The sequence below is a fragment of the Sminthopsis crassicaudata genome, chromosome 1 (assembly GCF_048593235.1).
Source record: "Sminthopsis crassicaudata isolate SCR6 chromosome 1, ASM4859323v1, whole genome shotgun sequence".
In the NCBI taxonomy this organism is placed as follows: Eukaryota; Metazoa; Chordata; class Mammalia; order Dasyuromorphia; family Dasyuridae; genus Sminthopsis; species Sminthopsis crassicaudata.
This window is the reverse complement of record NC_133617.1, coordinates 13899578-13924046: the sequence shown is the minus strand read 5'-3', so window position 1 is coordinate 13924046 and position 24469 is coordinate 13899578. Positions and strand designations below refer to the sequence as shown.

At 50.9% G+C, this 24469-nt stretch overlaps 1 protein-coding gene across 3 annotated transcripts in view; it reads right to left on the bottom strand.

Moving 5' to 3' along the window:
* Positions 1-24469, bottom strand: part of ASCC2 (activating signal cointegrator 1 complex subunit 2) — a 47819-nt gene that overhangs the window by 7865 nt on the left and 15485 nt on the right. For 2 of the 3 annotated variants that reach the window (XM_074294445.1, XM_074294425.1), the window contains exons 2-11: positions 17880-17980; positions 14310-14468; positions 12856-13026; positions 12468-12597; positions 9739-9806; positions 9040-9150; positions 6115-6227; positions 2036-2110; positions 752-859; positions 242-310 (exon numbers count right to left, since the gene is read on the bottom strand). In XM_074294445.1, coding sequence (XP_074150546.1) covers positions 242-310; positions 752-859; positions 2036-2110; positions 6115-6227; positions 9040-9150; positions 9739-9806; positions 12468-12597; positions 12856-13026; positions 14310-14468; positions 17880-17960 — 1085 coding nt within the window. In that variant the 5' untranslated portion in view covers positions 17961-17980. Of the gene's footprint in view, positions 1-241; positions 311-751; positions 860-2035; positions 2111-6114; positions 6228-9039; positions 9151-9738; positions 9807-12467; positions 12598-12855; positions 13027-14309; positions 14469-17879; positions 17981-19706; positions 19841-24469 lie in introns of those variants that run through there. The other variant, XM_074294435.1, reaches the window with a different exon arrangement.

Here is a 24469-nt window from a genome sequence, read left to right as displayed (position 1 = left end):
TCACGGACAAACCATCCCAAAAACTAGCTCAGAGGCCAAGAGATCAGGGGTCAACCCCAGAATACCCACGCTGACCCATCATCAATGACCGCAAAAGCCGGCCTCTATAATTCTCTGCAAACATCTGATCCACCCAACCTCCCTGGGAGGTGCTATCTTGCCCATTTTACGGATGAGGAAACGGAGGCAGACAGGGCCAGTTCGCCCAGGCAGGAGGGGCCGGGCCGGGTGCTGCCCTCACCTTTTCTCCTGCAGCACCGAGCTAAAGAGCTGAAGAAAGTCCTCAATAAAGGGCTGGATGTTGTCGCAGCTGCACAGAGGAGGACAGGCGTGAGGTCTGCCCGCTGGAGCCGCATGGGCCCCGGGCCTCGCCACCCCCAGCTCCCGCCCCCCAGGACTTTACCGGCTAACACTGGGACCTGATTGTGGACAGGCCTGGGCCCCTGGTCACTGCCGCAGGGGAGGATGGGAAAGGGATGGAGATGGACAAAACAGCAGCAACACCACTGAGTGGTTCAGGTAGCACTCCCCTCACCATCCCCCAGGATGCTCCCCTGGCCTTAGAGTCCTCCACCCCCACCCCCACCTTCCACCTGCTGAAGGCTTTCTCCCACTCTTTCCTCCCAGGAGCCCCCACCCCGGCCTGGCTCTCTTCTTTCACTGTCCCAGGCCTGGGACCCCCAGGACAGCATCTCTCGCCCCCACTGGGAGCCCTCCCAATGAGCCCCTGCATGGGTGGAGAAGGGGGTACCTGCTTTCCAAGATGGGGAGCAGGCAGATCTGGTAAATGACGATATGAAAAACTTCCACCAGCTTCTTCCGGGAATGGGACAGTCTCTGCCACAGGTCAGCCAGCAACCTGAGAAAAGAAAGGAGGCAAGGGAAGTATGGGAAGCCCTGCGGGCGCGGGGCACGGGGAAGCGAGCAGCACCGGGCAGGCGAGACGCGGCAACCACCACGGAATTGGAAAGAAAGAAACAGGTGAAGAGGAGGCGGCCCACTGCGGGCGCCCGGGCCCGGCCCAAAGGACAGAGAAGAGAAGTCACCTCCCTTCCTGGCAGAGGTGGAGGCCTACGGCCGCGGAGCACTGTGCACAGCGTCAGGCTGGAGAGCTCCGCTCCACCGGCTCCCTCTCCTTTTATTCTGTGTTAAAAAGGCGCCCCTCTGTATTGGGGAATACAGCTGATGAGAAAACAAAAGACAGCCATGTTATTCAGGAAAAGGATCCGAGGGCAAAGCGAGGCGAGGGAAGGGCCGGAGGAGCCCAGGAGGAGGGCGCGGCAGCCCTGCCGGGGGCTTCCCAAGGCTCCTCCTGCGGCGGGCGCGGGCCTCTCACTCCCCACTGGACAGGATCCGGGGCCCGGGGAGGCAGAGGGACTTGGCGAGGGGTTCAAACCCAGCCCAGGGGGCTACCTGGAGAGGCCAGGGCCTGGCTCGAGCGGCAGATGTGTCCAGAGGCGCTGAGACGAGCTGTGGACAGAGCAGGGCAGGGGGGAAGGCCTGGCCAGGAGTCCCTGCTCAGCCACTTACTGGCTCGGAGACTGTGGACAAGTTTTCTCCTTTATGCTCGTTCACAATGGGGGAGAGGGGTAGGGAGATGGGGGGGGAGAAGGAAAGGGGAGAGAAAGAGGAGAGGAGGGAGGGGAGAGAAAGGGAGCACGAGGCAGCTGAGCGCAGGGAGGCACCTCTCGGAGAGAGACCATCTACCCCTAGGAGACCAGAGGAGTCGGCCTGGCTTCCAGGCCCAGCCCCACGCCCTCCTGGCTAGCCCTCCGCTGCCTTCATCCCTGACGTGAAGGCTTTGGCCGACAGGCTCAGGAGGCTACGGCTATCTCTCGGGATCTGGAGTTGGCCAGGGATGACTCTTCCCACCAGGCTGACCTCTGCCCTCACTTGGCCCACTCTCTAAGGTTCCTCCTGGTTCCAGATCTGGTCCTGTGACCCATCCAAGAAGGCACGTGACCACACCCCCAGCCTCGCCCTCGCCGAGGCGCAGAGCGCCTGGTTATCCTGTCAGTGGCGCAGCCATCCTTACTTGCTATCCTCCCGCCTCCTCTTCTTGATCGCAGATTCCAGCTCAGGAATCGACGCCTCATAAAAGGAAGCCAATCTGTGGAGGGCACGAGAAAGGTGAGAGTGGGCACCCGGTGACTCACACACTCTCGCGGCACCCAGCAGGAGCCCTGAAGGCAGGGGCAGGCAAAAGTTGCCAACTGCCCTCCTCTAAAAAAACAAGGGGGACAATCAATCAACCCACCAAATCACCCCCACTTTGTCCCTGGGCCCTCTTCCCTCTAATTCCTTCCCTTATCTTTGGTCACATAGCTGATAGCTGCAATGGCTCCCTACTACTTTGTATCTCCAGGATGAACTCCTCTGCCTGGGGTGGCTCCTGGATTCCAACAAGTGCAGTGAGATTGCACGCCTCATCCCAGCCCAGTTAGAGGGACCCCAATGGTCCCTCCCGGCTCTAAATCTAGGACCCTCTGTACGAGGGCCCAAAGGATGCCCAGGTCAGAGCCTGCTCTAAGCCCCAGGAGCGCTATGTTCTAAGTAGGTGGCCAGGATTGGCTTGGGTGTATTCCACAGCCCAGGCAGAGGGAGGACCCTTTCTTTTTTTTTTTTTTTTTTTTTTTTTATTATTATTATATATATATATATATATTTTATAATATTATCCCTTGTATTCATTTTTCCAAATTACCCCCCCTCCCTCTATTCCCTCCCCCCGACGACAGGCAATACCATACATTTTACATGTGTTACAATATAGTCTAGGTACAATACATGTGTGCGAATATCATTTTCTTGTTGCACAATAAACATTAGAATCCGAAGGTACATGCAACCTGGGCAGACAGATATTAGTGCTAACAATTTTCATTCCCCTCCCAGTGTTTCTTCTCTGGGTGTAGCTACCTCTGTCCATCATTGATCAACTGGAAGTGAGTTGGATCTTCTTTATGTTGAAGATTTCCACTTCCATCAGAATACATCTTCATACAGTATTGTTGTTGAAGTATACAGTGATCTTCTGGTTCTGCTCGTTTCACTCAGCATCAGTTGACCTAAGTCTCTCCAGGCCTCTCTATATTCCTCCTGCTGGTCATTTCTTACCGAGCAATAATATTCCATAACCTTCATATACCACAATTTACCCAACCATTCTCCAACTGATGGACATCTATTCATCTTCCAGTTTCTAGCTACAACAAAAAGAGCTGCCACAAACATTTTGGCACATATATGTCTCTTTCCGCTCTTTAGTATTTCTTTGGGATATAATCCCAGTAGTAGCGCTGCTGGGTCAAAGGGTATGCACAGTTTGATAACTTTTTGGGCATAGTTCCAGATTGCTCTCCAGAATGGCTGGATTCTTTCACAACTCCACCAGCAATGTATCAGTGTCCCAGTTTCCCCACATCCCCTCCAACATTTATCATTATTTGTTCCTGTCATCTTAGCCAATCTGACAGGTGTGTAGTGGTATCTCAGAGTGGTCTTAATTTGCATTTCTCTGATCAGTAGTGATTTGGAACACTCTTTCATGTGAGTGGATATAGTTTCAATTTCTTCCTCTGAGAATTGTCTGTTCATATCCTTTGACCATTTATCAATTGGAGAATGGTTCGGTTTCTTATAAATTATGGTCAGTTCTCTATATATTTTGGAAATGAGACCTTTGTCAGAACCTTTGTTTTTAAAAATATTTTCCCAATTTGTTACTTCCCTTCTAATCTTGTTTGCATTAGTATTATTTGTACAGAAACTTTTTAGTTTGATGTAATCAAAATCTTCTATTTTGTGATCAATAATGATCTCTAGTTCTCCTCTGGTCATAAATTCCTTCCTCCTCCACAAGTCTGAGAGGTAGATTATCCTCTGTTCCTCTAATCTATTTATTATCTCCCTCTTTATGCCTAAATCATGGACCCATTTTGATCTTATCTTGGTATATGGTGTTAAGTGTGGATCCATATCTAATTTCTGCCATACTAATTTCCAGTTTTCCCAACAGTTTTTTCCGAATAATGAATTTTTATCCCTAATGTTGGAATCTTTGGGTTTGTCAAAGATTAGATTGCTATAGATGTACCCTTTTTTGTCCTTTGTATCTAATCTGTTCCACTGATCTACCGGTCTATTTCGTAGCCAATACCAAATGGTTTTGGTGACTGCTGCTATATAATATAGCTTTAGATCAGGTACACTTAGACCACCTTCCTCTGACTTTTTTTTCATTAGTTCCCTTGCAATTCTTGACCTTTTATTCTTCCATATGAATTTTGTTGTTATTTTTTCTAGGTCATTAAAATAGTTTCTTGGGAGTCTGATTGGTATAGCACTAAATAAATAGATTAGTTTGGGGAGTATTGTCATCTTTATTATATTCGCTCGGCCTATCCAAGAGCACTGAATGTCTTTCCAATTATTTAAATCTGATTTTATTTTTGTGGCAAGTGTTTTGTAATTTTTCTCATATAATTCCTGACTTTTCTTTGGTAGATGGATTCCCAAATATTTTATACTCTCAACATTTGTTTGGAATGGAATTTCTCTTTGTATCTCTTGCTGTTGCATTTTGTTAGTGATATATAAAAATGCCGAGGATTTATGTGGATTTATTTTGTATCCTGCCACTTTGCTGAAATTTTGAATTATTTCTAGTAGCTTTTTAGCAGAGTCTTTGGGGTTCTCTAAGTATACCATCATGTCATCTGCAAAAAGTGATAGTTTAATTTCCTCATTTCCTACTCTAATTCCTTGAATCTCTTTCTCGGCTCTTATTGCCGAGGCTAGTGTTTCTAGTACTATATTGAATAGTAATGGTGATAGTGGGCAACCTTGTTTCACTCCTGATCTTACTGGGAAAGGTTGCAGTTTATTTCTATTGCATATTATGCTTACTGACGGTCTTAAATATATACTCCTGATTATTCTAAGGAATAATCCATTTATTCCTATACTCTCAAGAGTTTTTAGTAGGAATGGATGTTGGATTTTGTCAAATGCTTTTTCTGCATCTATTGAGATGATCATATGGTTCTTATTAATTTGATTATTAATATGGTCAATTATATTAATAGTTTTCCTAATATTAAACCAGCCCTGCATTCCTGGAATAAATCCTACTTGATCATAGTGTATTATCTTGGAGATGATTTTCTGAAGTCTTTTTGCTAATATCTTATTTAAGATTTTAGCATCAATATTCATTAAGGAGATTGGTCTATAATTTTCTTTCTCAGTTTTCGATCTACCAGGTTTAGGTATCAGTACCATGTCTGTGTCATAAAAGGAGTTTGGTAGGACTCCTTCATCCCCTATTTTTTCAAATAATTTATATAACATTGGGGCTAATTGTTCTTTAAATGTTTGGTAGAATTCACATGTGAATCCATCTGGCCCTGGGGATTTTTTCCTGGGGAGTTGATTAATAGCTTGTTCTATTTCTTTTTCTGAAATGGGACTATTTAAGCAATTTATCTCCTCCTCTGTTAATCTAGGGAGCCTATATTTTTGGAGAAAGTCATCCATTTCACTTAAGTTATCAAATTTATTGGCATAAAGTTGGGCAAAGTAACTCCTTATTATTTCTCTAATTTCCTCTTCATTGGTGGAAAGATCCCCCTTTTCATTTGTAAGACTATCAATTTGATTTTCCTCTTTCTTTTTTTTGATCAAATTTACCAAAGGTTTATCTATTTTATTGGCTTTTTCATAAAACCAACTCTTGGTTTTATTTATTAATTCAATAGTTTTTTTACTTTCAATTTTATTGATTTCTCCTTTTAATTTTTGTATTTCGAGTTTAATTTTTGGTTGGGGGGGGAGGACCCTTTCTTTCGGCTGTAACTAAGGCTCAGTCTCACAGCGAGGTACAAGCCAAAAGGGGAGCCGAGAGAACACACAAGCACCTTTTTTCTTCCGAGCAGAAGGCCAAAGCACTGGCCCCAGGTGGGCCCTCGAGCCTGGGTGACTACAAGGGACAGGCACTAGGCCCGTCCAGCAGATTTCCGACCTTATCAGCCAGGGCATAGCAACCTGAAGGCCCCTGCCTTACAGGGCCAAGGCAGAGGCAGGGCAGAGCGCCTCTGGGACCCAATCACATACCTGGAACAGAAGTCATGCTTTTGGAAGGTCTGGCAAGCCAATGGGAAGACATCCAAAAAGGCCCACAGGGTGGTAGCGGTATCACACAAGTAGAGGACCACATCCCTCAATTCCTGGCAATAGAAAGGAACCTGGCATTAGCCCCCAAGGGTCAGAAGTCACGCTTACAGTCACCGAGACGTCTACGGCAGTAAGGAGAAGGCTGGAGGCCTCCACCAGGGCTAATAAGCAGCCCCTGAGGGAAGGAAGCAGGAGACACAGAGGTGAGTCTCAAATTTATCATTAACAATAGTGACCTCGGAAGAGTGACTTTCCTCAAGTCACTGTGGTAAAAGCAAGACTGGACTCAGGGTCAAGAGTTCTAATCCTGGCTCCCACATGCTGGCTTACAGAATCACCTAAGCTCAGTGTTAATGAGCATTTCCTATGCATCAGGCTCTGCGCTAGCTGCTGAGGATATCAAGACCTGCTCAAGCTCAGCCCTCGTGGGGTTTTTACTCGAATTCGACAATCAGTCTAGACTGTTGCTGGATCCAAATCCCATGTTTCTTTGTTATATGACACTAATCAGGAACCTCATCTCTCTGAGTTGCTATTTTCTCATTTGTAAGACGGGATAATATTAGCCCTGGAGAGGTAATGAGAGGTGGCAGACACAAGGGCAGCCCTTGAGTCTGGATGACCAGGGGTCAAGCCTAGCTTCTGACGTAGGTTGGCTGTAAGACCATGGACAAAGTCACCGAATGTCTCAGTGGCCCCAGGCAACTTTCTAAGATGAAAAATCGCACATGAGTTATCATCTGCATGGGCAGATGGTCTAGAAGCTCCCTATTGATGAAATCAATCAATCAACATTTCTTAAGCCATGGACTGTGCTAAGCACTAGGAGCCCAAAAAAGAAGCAAAAGCTCACAATCCAATGGGGAAGAAAATATGCCAGTAAGTATATACAAAGCAAGCTCTATACAGGATAAATAGGAAATAATGAACACAAGGCTTCTTGTAGGAAGGTGGGATTTTAGTTGGGGTTCAAAGGAAGACAGGGAGGTCAGTAGTTAAAGCAGAGGAGGAAGTGCCTTTCAAGTATGGGAAATGGCCAGAGAAAATGCCTGGATTGAAGAGATGGAGAGTCTTGTTCTTTAGGAGGTCAGGGGCATGGATTGAAGAGTATGTATTGGAGAATAAGGTGAAAAAGGAGTGGAAAGGGAGAAGGCTGGGTTGTAGAAGGCTTTGAAGGCCAACCAGAGCATCTTGGAGGCCACAGGGAGCCACTGAAGTTTACTGAGTAGGGGATTAGCAACAGAATGGGGTAGGGAGAGACTTGAGGCAGGCAGAACTCTTGCCTCCAGTGCTACTGCAGTGGTCCAGAGGTAAAGTGATGATGGTCTGCACCAGAATGTGGGCAGTTTTAGGGACGAGAAGAGAGTGAAAGAGAGGCTGCAGAAGTGAAAGTGACAAGAGGTGCTGCAGTGGAGAAATCAACAAGAGATGCTGCAGAGGTGGAATCGACAAGAGAAATTGCAGAGGTGGAATCGACAAGAGATGTTGCAGAGGTGGAATCAAGAAGAGATGCTGCAAAGCTGGAATCGACAAGAGATGATACAGACGTGGAATTGACAAGAGATGCTGCAGAGGTGTAATCGACAAGAGATGCTGGAAGAGGTGGAATCAACCAAGAGATGCTGCAGACATGAAATCAACAAGAGATGCTGCAGAGGTGAAATCAACAGGCCTTGGCACCATATTGGATTTGGGGGGTGATGGTGAAGAATCAGAACTGACTCCTGAGCTGGGAGTCCAGAAATGGGAGGAAGGTTTAGTGGCAGAGAAGGCAGAAATATGGGGAGGCTTCTGAGGGAAATCATTGAAATAGTCTTCATTGTCTAGACAAAGTGGGTATTTAATAAATGCTTTCTTCCCAGGCTTAGCTCACCTGTCCCCTTCCTTCCCAAGGCTTTTCTTGATCTTGTCCATCACTACAGAGCCCTCAGCATCTTATATTTTTTCCTATTCCCCCAATAGAACATATGCTCCTCCAGGGTAGGGAAGGCTAATTTTTTTTTAATCTTGGTGTCCCTAGTGCCTGGCATATAGTTGGGACATATTAAATGCTTGCTTATAAATTGGTGGCAGCAGCTAGCAAATGAGAGTTATTCGATGAGTTGCACTCATTTTTCCGCTGTCACATCATTAATATGAAATCTTGGGGTAAGCCCTTTGCCCTTAAAGACCTAGATTTCCTCATAGAAGAGTTAAAGGGGATGCCTCAAGGGACCTTCCAAGAGCTATAGGACATGGAGATGTACAAGGGATTTGGGCAATCTGGGATGCCCCCCCTGGCGTTGGGGGTGACCTTCGTCTGATGGCCTCCTGAAACCACTTCCTATGCACCAGGCTGTGACCCATGACAAACAAAGCCCAATGTGGGAGAAGTCACTTTAAAAAGGTCAACAAAGAAAGGCCCACATGAACGAGAAGCAAAGCCAGCCAGAATGATGGGATGGAGGGACTGACAGAACTCCCAGAACCCAGAGAGAGGGGGCCCTGCCTCCCCCAAAACCCAAAGAAAAGTTATAGGAAGATGTGGCTGAGCCACATAGGATGGGCAGGAATAGACGGCTGCAATCTGCCTCCCTGAAGGGAATACCCACGTCCATGAGCTCACATCTCTCTGCCTTACCACCCCAGGGCTAAGTGTATAGGAAAGCCTTGTGGAATGAGTGAATCCTTTTGCACAGCCGAGTTACCAATCTTGCGAGGAAGGTGGAATTATCCTCATTTTAGAGATGAGAAAGAGAGAGAGGGAAGTCCTTCAGACTCTAAAGAAAGCAGAATAGGTAAGCTCTAAAGACCGAGGAGGCCAGGAATGGCCAGAGCCATGAGCAAGGGCAGGGTGCCTGAGCCTGAAGGGGCCGGTGAGCTCACCTGGAGAGGCATGGCGCTGGGGGTCATCTTGATTTTCTCTTCCAGTTTCTGGGGCTCACTGGAGGCCCCTTCACTCTGCAGGCCACACTGCTGGAGGATATTGCTGAAAACCTGAGGGAAGGAAGCTGTTGAGAGCACTCCCTCAATCAGCCCACTCACAAGAGCCCAGAGCAGGGAAGAGCAGCCAAGGCCTTCGGAGGTTACTAGTCCTCCTCCCCATTTTACAGAGGAAAAAACAGCCCCCAAGAGTAAATCGACTTGTTCATGGTCAACCAGAGTCAGGATGTAAATCCTAGTCTTCTGCCTCCAGTCTTTCCCATCTGCCCCTGGGGATTTGCTTTTACTGGCAAAGAGGTGGCAAGGGAGGGCTGGCAGCCAGACTTGCTTTGGGGCTTTGGGTAAAAGCCGGCGCGGTCTGATGGGAGATCCCTTGGTCGAGCACAGAGGCTGCCTGGCGCCTTGGGCCCTGGGTCTGGCCTCGGCCCCCAGGGGGAATGGGCTTCCTGCCCAAATGCTGGCAGGTCCTGGTGAAGGAGACCAGCTGGCAGATGGCTGGGGACAGGCCTGGGCAGAAGCTCTCTGCCCCGGCACTTGCAGGGACGAGGCCGGAGGCAGGAGGGGACTCAGCCTTGCTTTCAGAGACTGTCCCCTGCTACAGCCTTCCTCCCACCCTCACCCCATAGGAGGCAGAGCCAATACCTGAAGGATAGTGGGCACAGTTTCGTCCAGGTCACTGTAGTAACTGGGCTGCTGAATAAAGATGTTTTCTAAAAGAAGGGAGGGGGGATGGCTGTTAGTGTTTCTCAGGGCTCTCAGTCCCCTCCTTAATGAGACCCCGGACTAAGGGCCAGCCGGTTTCATTGGCTCGGCTGGTCCAGCTTTGGGGCCTGTGACTTCCGGCAGCTGGCACATAAGGGGGGCTTCCTACGTGCTGGCTGGATGGAATGTCTGGAGCCTCTGAGGTGCCTAGATGAGGCTGCATTCAGCTGGTTAACGCTTCCCATGTCCCTCCCATCAGGTGGCCGGGCCCTGACACTCCTAATGGCGCCAGGCCCTGCATGACCGGCCTGGGTGTGGACGGGGCTGTTGGTCACCCAGGAGAACAAGCAGATATGATCTCTTTGCTCAAGAAATCTGGAGGCCTCTAGCGCGCCTCCTGCCAAGCTCGCCCCATGGGAGAGTGTACTCTCTCAGCCTGCCCTGCCCCAGCTTTAGAATCTGACCTAAGGCCCAGCACGGCAAGGGAGGGCCTGGGGAACAAGGGAGGGAGGCAGCTTCACAGAGCCCACAATCCCCCTCTCCAAAGGATGCGAATGGGCGGGTGGAGACCAGAGGCCAGAGTCACATGCTCTAACGGGCAACAGTGAGCAAAGCAGGGAAAATCCCAGCAATCTGGGGAACACAAGGAGCCCCCCACCCGGCCCCTGGGACATTTGGAGAGGCTGGTCAGAGCGGGCTCAGAAGGCCCTGCTCCCCTCTGACTTTCCCTGACCTTGAGCAGTTTGCTTTGAGTAGCTGCGACACTGCCCCCGCAAGCTGCTGCAGGGATGCTGTAGGGATGAATGAGGGAATAGGCTAGACTGTGCCGGATGAGTAAGCCTCAGCCGGAGGAGCCGGGGCCAGACAGCAGCAAGGTTCTGGGGAATCTGAGGGCGCCCCGATGACTGCAGAGCCAGGCTTGCTCAGACTTCCCCATCTGCCTCCCCTGCCCTTTCCGGGGTTAGGGCAGAGGAGGGGAGGGAGGGGTGGCACCTCAGGGCCTGGCACACACTAAGCACTTAATGAATGCTTGCGATCAACTCGTCTGAACGGCTGGGGTGATACTCACGAGCTTTCCTGAGCCCCCTCATCACTTGACCCTGAATCTCAGTGTTTTTATCTATACAGGGGCAGGTGACAGCACATGTAAGGGCACAGCAGAACCCGAGACTGACAGGACAGGCTAGCGGGTGGCCTCAGACTAGCAGGCTCTGACACAGACTAGCCGGGTGACACTAGCCGAGTCATTGCCCCATGGGGCAGACCAGGGCAAGGAGAGGCCATATGGAAGTGCTGTGGGTCTCAGCTGCCCTCCCAGTCTGGGTGACAGTCAGCTCCCGGGGCCGGGGGCTCCATCCCATTGTTAACCTGGCTGCTGCCGTCAGCTCTTCCCGGCTGTCCCACAGCCCGACCAGCGACATGTGCCACAACCTCTCTGCACCCATCCCTCTCCCAGGCTGCCCACATTTCCTCAATGCTGAGAAGGAGATGCTGGTGCCATCCCCTCCTAGGCCTGGGGCCTGTGAGGCTCACGGAGCTCAGGCACCTGCCCGGCTCGCCCGCAGTCCGTGTCAGAAGCCAGATCTGAATCCTGGTCCTTCTGGGCCCAAGCCCAGGACTGCCTGCTCTGGCACTCTCTGCTCAACCCTCCCTGGCTCCCGGCTGCCCGGGCCTGCCCCACCTCCCCGGCCTCTGAGCTGAGTCACTGGATGCTCCCAGATCAGTGCCTGAGCAGCAGCCTGTGTCACAGTGGAGAGCCTGGCAGACGGTCATAGTCTGAACACTGTCTGGCAGCCAATAAAGGAATCTTGGGGGCAGAACCACACCTTGGGGGCTCCCGTGGAAGACTGTGAAGAGCCCACTTCCCTCTGTCTCTTTCACAGGGAGGGCGGGCTCTGGCTTAGCCGTCGGTTATGGCCACAATCTTGACCCTGGGCCGAGCACTGCGTGAGCCTGCCCCCCACCAGGTGTCCCAAAGGGCGCTCATGTCCTCACGCACCTGTGCCGGCTCCCACTGCCCAGGCCCTGAGCTGGGAGCCCCCCTTTTCCGCACGCCCCTCTCACGGGATCTCGTGACTCCTTTCCTGGGCACGCCCCGCCTCCCCCAGAGCAGGAGCAGTTTCACAGCCCTCTCAGAGACCCCCGAATCCCACCGATGAAGTTTACAACTGGAAGAGAGCTCAGAAAACCTCCAGGCTGGTTTCCAAGTTGTTTCCTCCCTGGAGGTCCTGCTGCCAGTGAAACACAGCTCCAGGAAGGACACTGAGGTCCATGGCTCCTGGTCCCACAGCCAGGACATAAAAGGTGGGGCTTCCTGACCAGGACCCCACACTGCTCCCAGGGCACTGAATGCCAGTATAGGCTTCCCTTTAATGCCATGGGCCTGGGAGGAGAGGACTAGACCTGTGATCTCACTGGCACAGGGCTCTCCCACTTGGGGAAATGCGGGTCAGCCGCAGCCCCACAGCCGAGAGTCCGGAACATGGTCTGGACCTTGCTGAGGGCCCCAGGCCAGACTGGAGCCCAGGCCCCCTGGCTTTGAGGCCAGTTTTCTCTGCCCTCCTGCCTCTGACTCGGGGGTCTGCAGACCCCAATTGTCAGGCCCGTGCCCTGGCCCACTAGTGACTCGTCCCCCGCAGCCAGCCCCCCGTTCCTTGGGCTTTACTAACCAATCATCTTCTGCAGCAGGGGCTGGTTGCCCTTTCCGAAGAGCACACACAAGTCCAGCATCTTTGGGATGTCAAAGAGGAAGTTATTATAGAGGATTTCTCCAAAAGCACACGGGGAAATGAAGTGATCCTACAGGGGAGGGAAAAAGGCTCAATTAACAGAAGAAAGCCGGAATCACTGCGTTCCCCAACATCTGCAGCCAGGAGGCCTCGGGGTTCCACTGCTGGAACCTCAGAGGGGAAAGCCGACCCGGATTTGTTCCTGCCCGATGGCCGTCCAGAACCAAGGGTGGGGAGAGACAAAGGGAGCACCCAAGATGGCCCACAGCCCGGGGTACCCAGGGTCGCTCAGCCAACGGTCTGCAGGGAAGGGGGTAGACACACTCACTTTGGATTCTTTATGTGTGGACATGCGGAGGAAAGTGAGGAAGACGCTGCGATGGAGGCGCTGTTGCATCTTGCCGACATCCGAGGGGGGCACGGCCAGCTCGTCAAACTTGCGGGGGGCATAGCGCAGGTAGGAGTCCAGGCATTTCTGCAGGCTCTCATCGAAGATCACCTGCTCCAGGACCAAGGGGAAAGAGTAGGTGGGGCACATGTCACCCACTCCCGAGACTCAGGGGCTGGAACCGGGAAGGTGCCAAATGACCTATCCCAGCAGGCCGTGGGGTGCAGGAGGGATGACTGGAGAGAAGGAGGTGGCAGGCCTGGCGCCCAGATGAGGAACAGAGCAGAAAGGCTTTGGCAGGGGACAGATCCAGGCTCGAGCCAGCCTCAGGAACTTCCTAGCTGAGTCACCCTGGGCTGAGCCAGACACCCTCCAAGATGGTGAGGGGCAGGAGAGCTGTGCTGTGGGAGGAGTTCCTTCTCTGTGAAAACACAGGGCTGGTCCCAAATGGGGGCAATACTCACTTTCTGCTAGGATTAAATGAGACAATGTGGACAAAGAACTTCACATGTATGAGCTATTATTAAGACCACACATTTAGAAGGGGAAAGACCCTCAAGGATCACCTGCCTAATCCAACCCCCTCATTTTAAAAATGGCTCTGGAGCACCAGCCCTGAAGTCAGGAGGACCTGAGTTCAAATCTGGTCTCAGACACTTAACACTTCCTGGCTGAGTAACCCTGAGCAAGTCACTTAACCAAATGACTCAGCCAAAAACAACAACAAAAAAGGCTCTGAAAAGTCAGGTGACTTATCCAAGATCACCTGGCAAGTACAAAGCAGAGACAAGATTTGTACTGGGGAACTTGGATCTGAGTCCAGCCCTTCCCACAATGCACAGTGCTGCATTCATCTAGGATGATTTACTTAGAAAACCCTAGGGAATCAACCACAAGATTAACTGAGACAATTAGAATCTTCGATAAAAGCATCAAGATACAAAATAAAATGAAAAGCATTAGCATTGCTAATTAGTTTTCTCATTATGACTTGTGAGACACAATAATCCCTACAGTAATTTGCTGCTTAATGTTCAGCCCAACGTGTGGAATAAAAACACCACCTGTAAAAACCTTCACAAATCCTTCATTCCTCAAGAAATCCAGTTCCTGTCCCAGAAAGGGGGTGCAGGGCCTACTATGTGCCAGGCCCTGTGCTAAGTGCTTTACAAATATTTTCTCATTTGATCCTCCCAGCAACCCTGGCGATAAATGAGGCAGACAGAGCTGAAGTCACAGAGGGTCTCAGAGCCAGTGAATGCCTGGGGCTGGATGTGAATTCAGGTCTCCCTGACTCCAGGCCCGCCCTCTCCCTGCTATTGCTCCCTGGAGTTCTCAGCCTGGAGGACGTTTGCCCTAAACGCCAGCAGATGGTTCTGAGGACTGGCTGTTACCTGGCACCAGAACTTGTTGTGGGGCAGAGCCAGCAGCCAGTCAAGGTCGTCGGCGATGAAGGCGGCCCGTTCCAGGTACTCGTCCACCTGCGCAGGGGAGTCGTCTGCAGGTGGAGGTTTGTACAGCACAAAGCAGCGGTCAGCCTTCTGGTCTGGGTGCTAGGGGCCGAGAACAAGAGAGGGATCATGGGGGAGGTTAGTCAGGCAGGGTGCTCCACTGGCAGCCATCATGACCCTTTGGCTGGGCTGGCCGCTCAGCCTAGCGCTCAGCCCAGCCAGGAAGGATCGAGCTAAGGGGAGCACGGAGATAGTGCACGCCCATGGCCATGCTCGCCCATGGCCATGCTCTTCTAGTATCAAGCCTGCTTGTCTCTGTGCTCCCCAAGGAAGGAAGCTGCTTCCTTCAGGGAGGGAAGGAGACATAGAGATGCAGGGGGCTGAGGAGCGGATGCCAAGACCCCGCCAGCCAGGCCTCCTGCAGCCCCACCTGCCCAGGAAATCCTTGTCCTTCCTATGTCTTCCACCCTAACTCTTTAGCTCTGAGAGGAGAGAAGCATTGGCTCAGTAATTTTGTCGATCCATTGTTTATATCCAGGTTTCTCAAACTATGGCCCACTGAGGACTTTTATGCAGTCACTGGGTTATGGCAAATGGGCTGAGGGGCAGAGATAGAGTGAGCTTTTGTTTTTACGATAGTCCGGCCCTCCCACAGTCTGAGGGACAGTGAACTGGCCCCTATTTAAAAAGTCTGAGGACCACTGGTTTATATCTTCCTCCCAGAGAGGAACTATCCAACTTTTGTTCCCATAAAGAAGGCCCAACCCTCCTTCCCCACACCAGCCGCCATGTTTCCTGAGCCTTCTCTGCCAGTTTCTGGAAGCAGTCCCTCGCTCTGGGCCACACAGATTTGCCAGATGACACAGAGGGGTAGGAGGGCTCAGAGTCAGAGGGACTGAATTTAGATCTGGCTTACTTTGTCCCTCTCAGGCTCAGTTGCTCCTCTGTAAAATCTCTTCTGGTTCTGGAGCTGGGATTCCCCTGATGGGCCGTCCTTCACTTTGGCTGGTTCCTCTCATGCACGCCTTCACCCTCACCCCTCCCCAGGGATGCCTTCCCCCCACTCTGACTGCCCCGGGGAAACGGTCTTCTACCACCTACTGTGTCCACCCCCTGACCAAGATGAGACAAGCTGCTCTGGAAGCAAAGCCAAAGGTGGTCATCTGCAAGGGGAAAGGGAGTCACCGGGAGTGGCTCAGAAGTGCTCGGGAGCCCTGGGCTCCGTGCTCTTCTATGGGAGAACAATCTGGCACCAAGGTGCACAAGCCAGCTTTAAGAAAACCATCTTGCCCACCCCTTCGAGAGCTGCCCAGGCAAGGGGTAGCAACTGCCCCACATATCTGAGGTCTGCACCGGACATTTAAGCAGACGTTCTGAGGATCTTGGCTCTAAATCTAGGATGGCCCCCAGGCCCACTCCCTCATTTTACAAATGGGGAAACTGATCCCGAGGTCCCACAGAGGCAAGCACATTTCCCATTCCTCCAACCTAGTTTCCCCCCACGATCTCTTAACTAGACTGTTAGCTCCTTGAGGGCAGGGGCCCGATGTTCCCTTCTGCATATCCTCCTCCCCTCCACTCCTGGCACTCACAGCTCTACCGCTCCCTCTCCTGTCCTTCCACCTCCCATCGGGTGGCATTAGGGACTATTCAGATGCTAGAAGTGACCTCTCCCAACCTGGGCCAGGGGTGAATCAGAGAAGGGGCAAAAGCTCAGAGCCAGATGCCAGGGGGCACAGCCCAGAGCCTGCCTCAACGAGGCTATAGGAGGCTTCAGAGGCTTTGAGGAAGGAAGGCTCATATCACAGAGAGACAGTTTAGAAGCCTAGAAAGGCTTAGATGAATGAGGTTCTGGGCCTGTAGAGGGACATCTCCCCTCCATGCTTTTGTACCCACGCCTGTCACGCTCCCTCTCCTCACCTCCATGTCTTGGCCCTACCTCCCTTCCAGAGACTTTGTAGAGAAAGTTCCTCTTGTTCTTTCTGTCCACCTCCTGTCCTTTTCCCAGCAGAACGTAAGCTCTCTGAGGCAGAGCTGATTTCTCTCTGTCTTTGAGTCCCCACCTCAATGCCCAGAACACAGCTAGTACGTCACTAAGGGCTGGCTGAATTGTGCTAACCTGATGCTGACCAAAATGAGTGGAACCGGAGAACGAGACCCGAGATACAACAGTGGCCAGAAGAAAGCTGCAGGCCGAACCAGAGGGCCAAGAAGGAGGCAGAGAGGAAGGGGGCCATGGGGGCCCACTCGTGCTCAAGCTCTCTCTCTATTACAAGAGAAGGGCCCTCCAGGGGCAGGGCCCAGAGCCAGAAACACCACAATGTAAAAGCCGGCACAATACGGTCCGAGGGAGCCAGAGGGAGGGCAGAGAATGGGGTTCAAGCCCTGGCTGCGGCCTTTTCTGGACTGCCCATAAGCAGGAAGCCCACACTCTTGGGGAGCAGAAAGCTGCCCACGTGGGCCTACTCTGCCCAGCACGGCTCATCAGTCAGCTTGCCCACAGCCTCCCTATTCTTCAGGTGCCCTGGAGCAAGCAGTCCAGCAAGTTCAAGGGTGGTTCTGGTCTCGCTGGCAGCTTTTCACACCCATGTGCTGGTCCTGGGCTGGTCCACCTTCACACCACTTAAGAGACCAGCTCCTGCAGATCCAATCCCTCTGGCTCCCGGTCTTGCCATTCTGGAACCGAGCCACCGGGGAGGTTTGTGATTGGACATTGTGGAAGTGCAGGCCTTGCTAAGAAAAACTCCTCAGTTCCCTAGCCAAACCATCCTCTTGCTGGTCCCTGCACATGCCATCCTCCAGGCTGCTGTCCCCCATCCTTGGGATAATCCCACAACCAGAAAACCAGGATTCTAGAGCTAAGAGCAGCATCTTATCCACTTGGGCATCCATGGCAAGTGGTCAAGCCCCAGGAGGGGGGAGCCTGGCATCCCACAGGGCAGCGGCTCTCGCTGTGAGCCAGCCTCTGGGATGCTTCTGGTTCTGCTTTCTCCACGCCCCATCCCATCACATCTCCTCTAGGTGAAGACAGCCCCCTTCCTCCTCCTCCAACTGGCCAGCCCTCATGACACCATCCATCCTCCACTCCCCAGCTTTCTTCAAAGCTCAGCTCAACTGCCTCCTCCCACATGAGGTTCACCCTGCTCCCCCCAGCCATGGTTCCCTCTTCCTCAGTTACGCTGCGTTACTAGCTAGCTATTCATAGATGTGGATATGGTTTCTCCCACTGGAGTACACTCTCTGAGGGTTTCACCTTTGTCTGGGTTCAATGATCTTTCACGGAGCACGTGCTCAGTATCTATTTCTCAGCAAAACCACAAACTCCTTAGAGAAAAGACTAGCTTGTTTTTTACTCTTTATCTTGTGGCTGGCTGACAAACATGGAGCCCGGCAGACGCACACTAGAGTGAGCCTGGCTCTGGCTGTTGGCTGACCGGGACCCTCACTGATCTGGATCAACAGCTGGTAGATTTTAACTTGTAAACCTGCAGGGTCCCAAGTCCCCTGGCTCACCAGAGCTGGCACTGCCCTCAGCTTGCCCGTCTTTGGATCCTTTTCTGTGATCTGTAGTTCATTCAAGGGCAATGTAGGCATCTTGCTGGGGTCCCCTCCTCCTGAAAGAAAAAAGGAACAAGAGGGGTCAGCAGGGGGTGAGGCCGGCTCCCGTTTTAGGAGACTTCCCGGTTTACCAGGCATCCTCCCAAGACCCCCATGTGTGAGGTGCAAGAGAGGAAGAAAGCACATCCCCTGGAGGGGAAGTAACTTGTCCAAGGCCACACAGGCAGAGGCAGATCTAAACAGGGCAAACCTTCAAGAAGAGAGACAAACAATGATTCCGTGGATTGTTCCAATGATATCGTCCTTCAAAAGCCGTGAACTCCACTAGAGGAAATCCAATTCTGGGTCTGACTGGTACCAAGAAAGAGGCAGTGGGAACCTTACAGGGAAGCACCTTTCCATTGTGAATCATGAGAGAGGAGACAAAGTGTGAGCTGAGTCTCAATGAATCCTAGACTTCAGGACAGGAATCTCAAAAAGGTTCAGAGAAAGGCTGGATGAATTCTATGCAGCCCCTCCAAAAGATGAAATTTTGAAGATACACAGAGAAAACAACAAGGAGGAGTTGGTAAAGAGAATAATTTTGGACTCTCCTCCCCAACATGGACTTTAAAAAGATACATAGAGCAGATGCAGACAAGGCATGGAATGGGATAAGTGGATGACAGTCATGAAACAAAAAAAGCTCAATGCACTAGAATACGGGGCTGAATTTTTAAAGATTAATAAACTTAGATAAGTGAATCACCTTACATGACTCCAAAAAACCTATTTTATAGGTTTAAAGATGGAGTGACTAGGCTAACTACCCACATGACAAAGATCTGACTGTTTTAGTGGAGTAGAAGTACTGTCCAGTGCGAGTAGCTCCACTATCTTTAGATAATCACCAGGTGATGTGGAAAGATCCAGAAAGTGGGGAATAGAAGGGACCTAAAAGATCTTTTAGTTCTTATTTTACAAATAAGGAAACTGAGACCCAAGATTATCCAGCATCACCTATGAGGTAAATTGCAGGCCCAGGATTGGAACCCATCTTCTCTAACTCAAGATCCACCAGACCATACTCCCTCTCTTTAAAATAATAGAGTTTGAATACTAATGCAAACAAGATTAGAAGGGAAGTAACAAATTGGGAAAATATTTTTAAAAGTAAAGGTTCTGACAAAGGTCTCATTTCCAAAATATATAGAGAACTGAGCCTGATTTATAAGAAATCAAACCTTTCTCCAATTGATAAATGGTCAAGGGATATGAACAGACAATTCTCAGATGATGAAATTGAAACTATTTCCACTCATATGAAAGAGTGTTCCAAATCACTACTGATTAGAGAAATGCAAATTAAGACAACTCTGAGATACCACTACACACCTGTCAGATTGGCTAAAATGACAGGAACAAATAATGATGAATGTTGGAGGGGATGTGGGAAAACTGGGACACTGATACATTGTTGGTGGAGTTGTGAAAGAATCCAACCATTCTGGAGAGCAATTTGGAACTATGCCCCCAAAGTTATCAAACTGTGCATACCCTTTGACCCAGCATTGCTGTTATTGGGATTATATCCCAAAGAAATACTAAAGAGTGGAAAGGGACCTGTATGTGCCAAAATGTTTGTGGCAGCTCTTTTTCTTGTAGCTAGAAACTGGAAGATGAATGGATGTCCATCCATTGGAGAATGATTGGGTAAATTGTGGTATATTAACGTTATGGAATATTATTGCTCTGTAAGAAATGACCAGCAGGAGGAATACAGAGAGGCTTGGAGAGACTTACATCAACTGTTGCTGAGTGAAATGAGCAGAACCAGAAGATCACTGTACACTTCAACAACGATACTGTATGAGGATGTATTCTGATGGAAGTGGAAATCTTCAACATAAAGAAGATCCAACTCACTTCTAGTTGATCAATGATGGACAGAAACAGCTATACCCAGAGAAGGAACACTGGGAAGCGAATGTAAATTGTTAGCACTACTGTCTATCTACCCAGGTTACTTATACCTTCAGAAGCTAATACTTAATGTGCAACAAGAAAATGGTATTTACACACATATATTGTATCTAGGTTATATTGTAACACATGTAAAATGTATGGGATTGCCTGCCATCGGGGGGAGGGAGTGGAGGGAGGGAGGGGATAATTTGGAAAAATGAATAAAAAAAAAATTTAAAAAAAAAAAATAAAATAAAATAAAATAATAGAGTTTGTATGTTATCCTAGGAACAGGAGTGTAAGATTCTTCTCTAAAATGTAATGTTCTCTGGGAGCAGCCTTAGTTTCAATTCAATAATCACAAGTGTAGCCAGGGATTAAAATCCAAATCCTTTATTGTCTCCTTCACTTGGGGCTCAGCTAGTTTTTCTGGAGGCCTATCTTTGTCCTTGGTTCTGAGAGCTTGAGCTCCCGCCTGCCTTCTCTGGTTTCTGAATCTCCCCGACTTCCAAAGGTTTGTGCTTCAGCCTCCAGCCACAATAAAGGTGGAAGATGGAATGAATGTCTCAGCCTCCGAGAGCTTCTAGTGCACTTGTCTTTCTGGCCCTGAGAGCTTTTAGCTTATACTGACTATACACCAATCATTACATCACGAGGAAACCATTATTTGTTGTAGGATAAAATCGATGCTAAACTAGATTTAACCACTGACTCCTCAATTCCATTTAGTACCTTGTTTCAAGTTCTGGCCCATAGCATCTCCTTGTAGGATTAAATGAATCATACTTGGGGGCAACTAGGTAGCGCAGTGGATAGAGCACCAGCGCTGAATTCAGGAAGACCCGAGTTCAAATCTGGTCTCAGACACTTAAAACTTCCTAGCTGTGTAACCCTGGGTAAGTCACTTAACCCCAGCCTCAAAAAAAAAAAAAAAAAAGAAAAAAGAAAAAAAGAAAAAAAAAAAACAATCATACTGAACCATGCTAAATTAGATAACGATTGTCTCTATCAATTCCACTGACTTAGTACCTTGTAAGAATCCTAATACAATACAAGTAAATAATGTGATGGGGCAGGAAAGAAAGCTGTAGTAACATCCCTGGCCACATTGAGAGGGATACAGTAGACCACGAAGGCCATCAATTGTCTTGCCACCCACTGGTCAAACCCAATCTGGAATGTTGGGTCAGTTCTGAAGGCCACTGGTGAGCAGGCGGGTATCAGACAACTAGGACTTGTCCTTGGACTGTGCTATGAGAACTGATTGGGCACCCGGGAATATTTAGCTTGGAGAAGACGGAAAGGCACAGGACAGCTGTATGGGAAAGACCATCCCAGCCAACAGGGATTGTCCCCAAACAACCTAACTAGACCCCGTGGGTGGCAGTTGCAGAAAGGCCAATTTTGGCCTTTTTAATAACACACTGAGAGATGGAGGAAGGGAGAGAAGGAGCAGCCAGAGGAGTTTTTCAGCACAATGGACAGCCACTTGCTGGGAATACAATAGAAAGGATTCCTGCCCCCAGTGAGAAATAATACAGTACCAAAGGGAATGAGAAGGTGCCTGAGGGCCCAGGTTCAAATCCCAGCTCAAGGTGACCATGGCCAAAGTCATGGCCTTTAATCACCTTCCTGGGCCTGCTCTCATAAAAGGAGTGTGGCTGGACTCTGGCTCTGAATCTATCATCCCAATGTGTCCCTTGTAAAGCTGAGCCTTTGGTCCTGGATGATAGAAAGACACAGTCCCAAGCACACACAGAGGAGGAATGGCCAGGGAGGGGCTGCCATTTGCCCAGTAGGCTAGCCCAGTGAGGAGCTCACAGGCCCGCTAAAGCCTTGGAGGTGAGGAGCTCACAGGCCCGCTAAAGCCTTGGAGGTGAGGAGCTCACAGGCCCGCTAAAGCCTTGGAGGTGAGGAGCTCACAGGCCCGCTAAAGCCTTGGAGGTGAGGAGCTCACAGGCCTGCTAAAGCCTTGGAGGTGAGGAGCTCACAGGCCTGCTAAAGCCTTGGAGGTGAGGAGCTCACAGGTCCGCTAAAGCCTTGGAGGTGAGGAGCTCACAGGTCCGCTAAAGCCTTGGAGGTGAGGAGCTCACAGGTCCGCTAAAGCCTTGGAGGTGAGGAGCTCACAGGCCTGCTAAAGCCTTGGAGGTGAGGAGCTCACAGGTCCGCTAAAGCCTTGGAGGTGAGGAGCTCACAGGTCCGCTAAAGCCTTGGAGGTGAGGAGCTCACAGGCCTGCTAAAGCCTTGGAGGTGAGGAGCTCACAGGCCTGCTAAAGCCTTGGAGGTGAGGAGCTCACAGGTCCGCTAAAGCCTTGGAGGTGAGGAGCTCACAGGCCATCTATAGCCTTGGAGGTGAGGAGCTCACAGGCCATCTATAGCCTTGGAGGTGAGGAGCTCACAGGCCTGCTAAAGCCTTGGAGGTGAGGAGCTCACAGGCCTGCTAAAGCCTTGGAGGTGAGGAGCTCACAGGCCTGCTAAAGCCTTGGAGGTGAGGAGCTCACAGGCCTGCTAAAGCCTTGGAGGTGAGGAGCTCACAGGTCCGCTAAAGCCTTGGAGGTGAGGAGCTCACAGGCCTGCTAAAGCCTTGGAGGTGAGGAGCTCACAGGTCCGCTAAAGCCTTGGAGGTGAGGAGCTCACAGGTCCGCTAAAGCCTTGGAGGTGAGGAGCTCACAGGCCTGCTAAAGCCTTGGAGGTGAGGAGCTCACAGGCCTGCTAAAGCCTTGGAGGTGAGGAGCTCACAGGTCCGCTAAAGCCTTGGAGGTGAGGAGCTCACAGGCCATCTATAGCCTTGGAGGTGAGGAGCTCACAGGCCATCTATAGCCTTGGAGGTGAGGAGCTCACAGGCCTGCTAAAGCCTTGGAGGTGAGGAGCTCACAGGCCTGCTAAAGCCTTGGAGGTGAGGAGCTCACAGGTCCGCTAAAGCCTTGGAGGTGAGGAGCTCACAGGCCATCTATAGCCTTGGAGGTGAGGAGCTCACAGGCCGTCTATAGCCTTGGAGGTGAGGAGCTCACAGGCCTGCTAAAGCCTTGGAGGTGAGGAGCTCACAGGCCTGCTAAAGCCTTGGAGGTGAGGAGCTCACAGGCCTGCTAAAGCCTTGGAGGTGAGGAGCTCACAGGTCCGCTAAAGCCTTGGAGGTGAGGAGCTCACAGGTCCGCTAAAGCCTTGGAGGTGAGGAGCTCACAGGCCATCTATAGCCTTGGAGGTGAGGAGCTCACAGGCCATCTATAGCCTTGGAGGTGAGGAGCTCACAGGCCTGCTAAAGCCTTGGAGGTGAGGAGCTCACAGGCCTGCTAAAGCCTTGGAGGTGAGGAGCTCACAGGTCCGCTAAAGCCTTGGAGGTGAGGAGCTCACAGGTCCGCTAAAGCCTTGGAGGTGAGGAGCTCACAGGCCATCTATAGCCTTGGAGGTGAGGAGCTCACAGGCCATCTATAGCCTTGGAGGTGAGGAGCTCACAGGCCTGCTAAAGCCTTGGAGGTGAGGAGCTCACAGGCCTGCTAAAGCCTTGGAGGTGAGGAGCTCACAGGTCCGCTAAAGCCTTGGAGGTGAGGAGCTCACAGGTCCGCTAAAGCCTTGGAGGTGAGGAGCTCACAGGCCATCTATAGCCTTGGAGGTGAGGAGCTCACAGGCCATCTATAGCCTTGGAGGTGAGGAGCTCACAGGCCTGCTATAGCCTTGGAGGTGAGGAGCTCACAGGCCCGCTAAAGCCTTGGAGGTGAGGAGCTCACAGGCCCGCTAAAGCCTTGGAGGTGGGGAGCTCACAGGCCCGCTAAAGCCTTGGAGGTGAGGAGCTCACAGGCCCGCTAAAGCCTTGGAGGTGAGGAGCTCACAGGCCCGCTAAAGCCTTGGAGGTGAGGAGCTCACAGGCCCGCTAAAGCCTTGGAGGTGAGGAGCTCACAGGCCCGCTAAAGCCTTGGAGGTGGGGAGCTCACAGGCCCGCTAAAGCCTTGGAGGTGAGGAGCTCACAGGCCCGCTAAAGCCTTGGAGGTGGGGAGCTCACAGGCCCGCTAAAGCCTTGGAGGTGAGGAGCTCACAGGCCCGCTAAAGCCTTGGAGGTGAGGAGCTCACAGGCCGTCTAAAGCCTTGGAGGTGAGGAGCTCAAAGACCCTCTAAAGCCTTGGAGGTGGGCCACTTCCACAAAATGAGGGTGTTGGACTAGGTGGGTTCTAGAATCCCTGCCACCTGCTCTAGACTAATCCCAGCTCTCATTTAGATTTCTGAGCATTCCCAAGGGGAATGGGCGCGCTCCAGCCTGTCAATACCTTCCTAACTCACGGTTCCCAGAACTGAATCCAAACGTCCTCACACAGTCTAAGCACTGGGGCAGAAGGAGGCCCACCTCAAATAATTCTGAAAACAGCAGTTAAGAGGAGAAGGTTCTCGAATATCCCAGGAATCAAAATCATTGGTATTCATTAGCAACAGGAAGAAGGCCTCAGGAAAGAGAGGGAGTGACTGGGATTCACAAGCCGTCAGAACCGGGAATGGCTGACAGGAGAAGTGACGGCGGGGCCCCCCATGACATCGGGCCTTTAGTTTCCTCTCTCTAAAATGAGGACCTTGCTGCCCACACACAGCAACACCCTGTACTCGGAAAAGGTTTT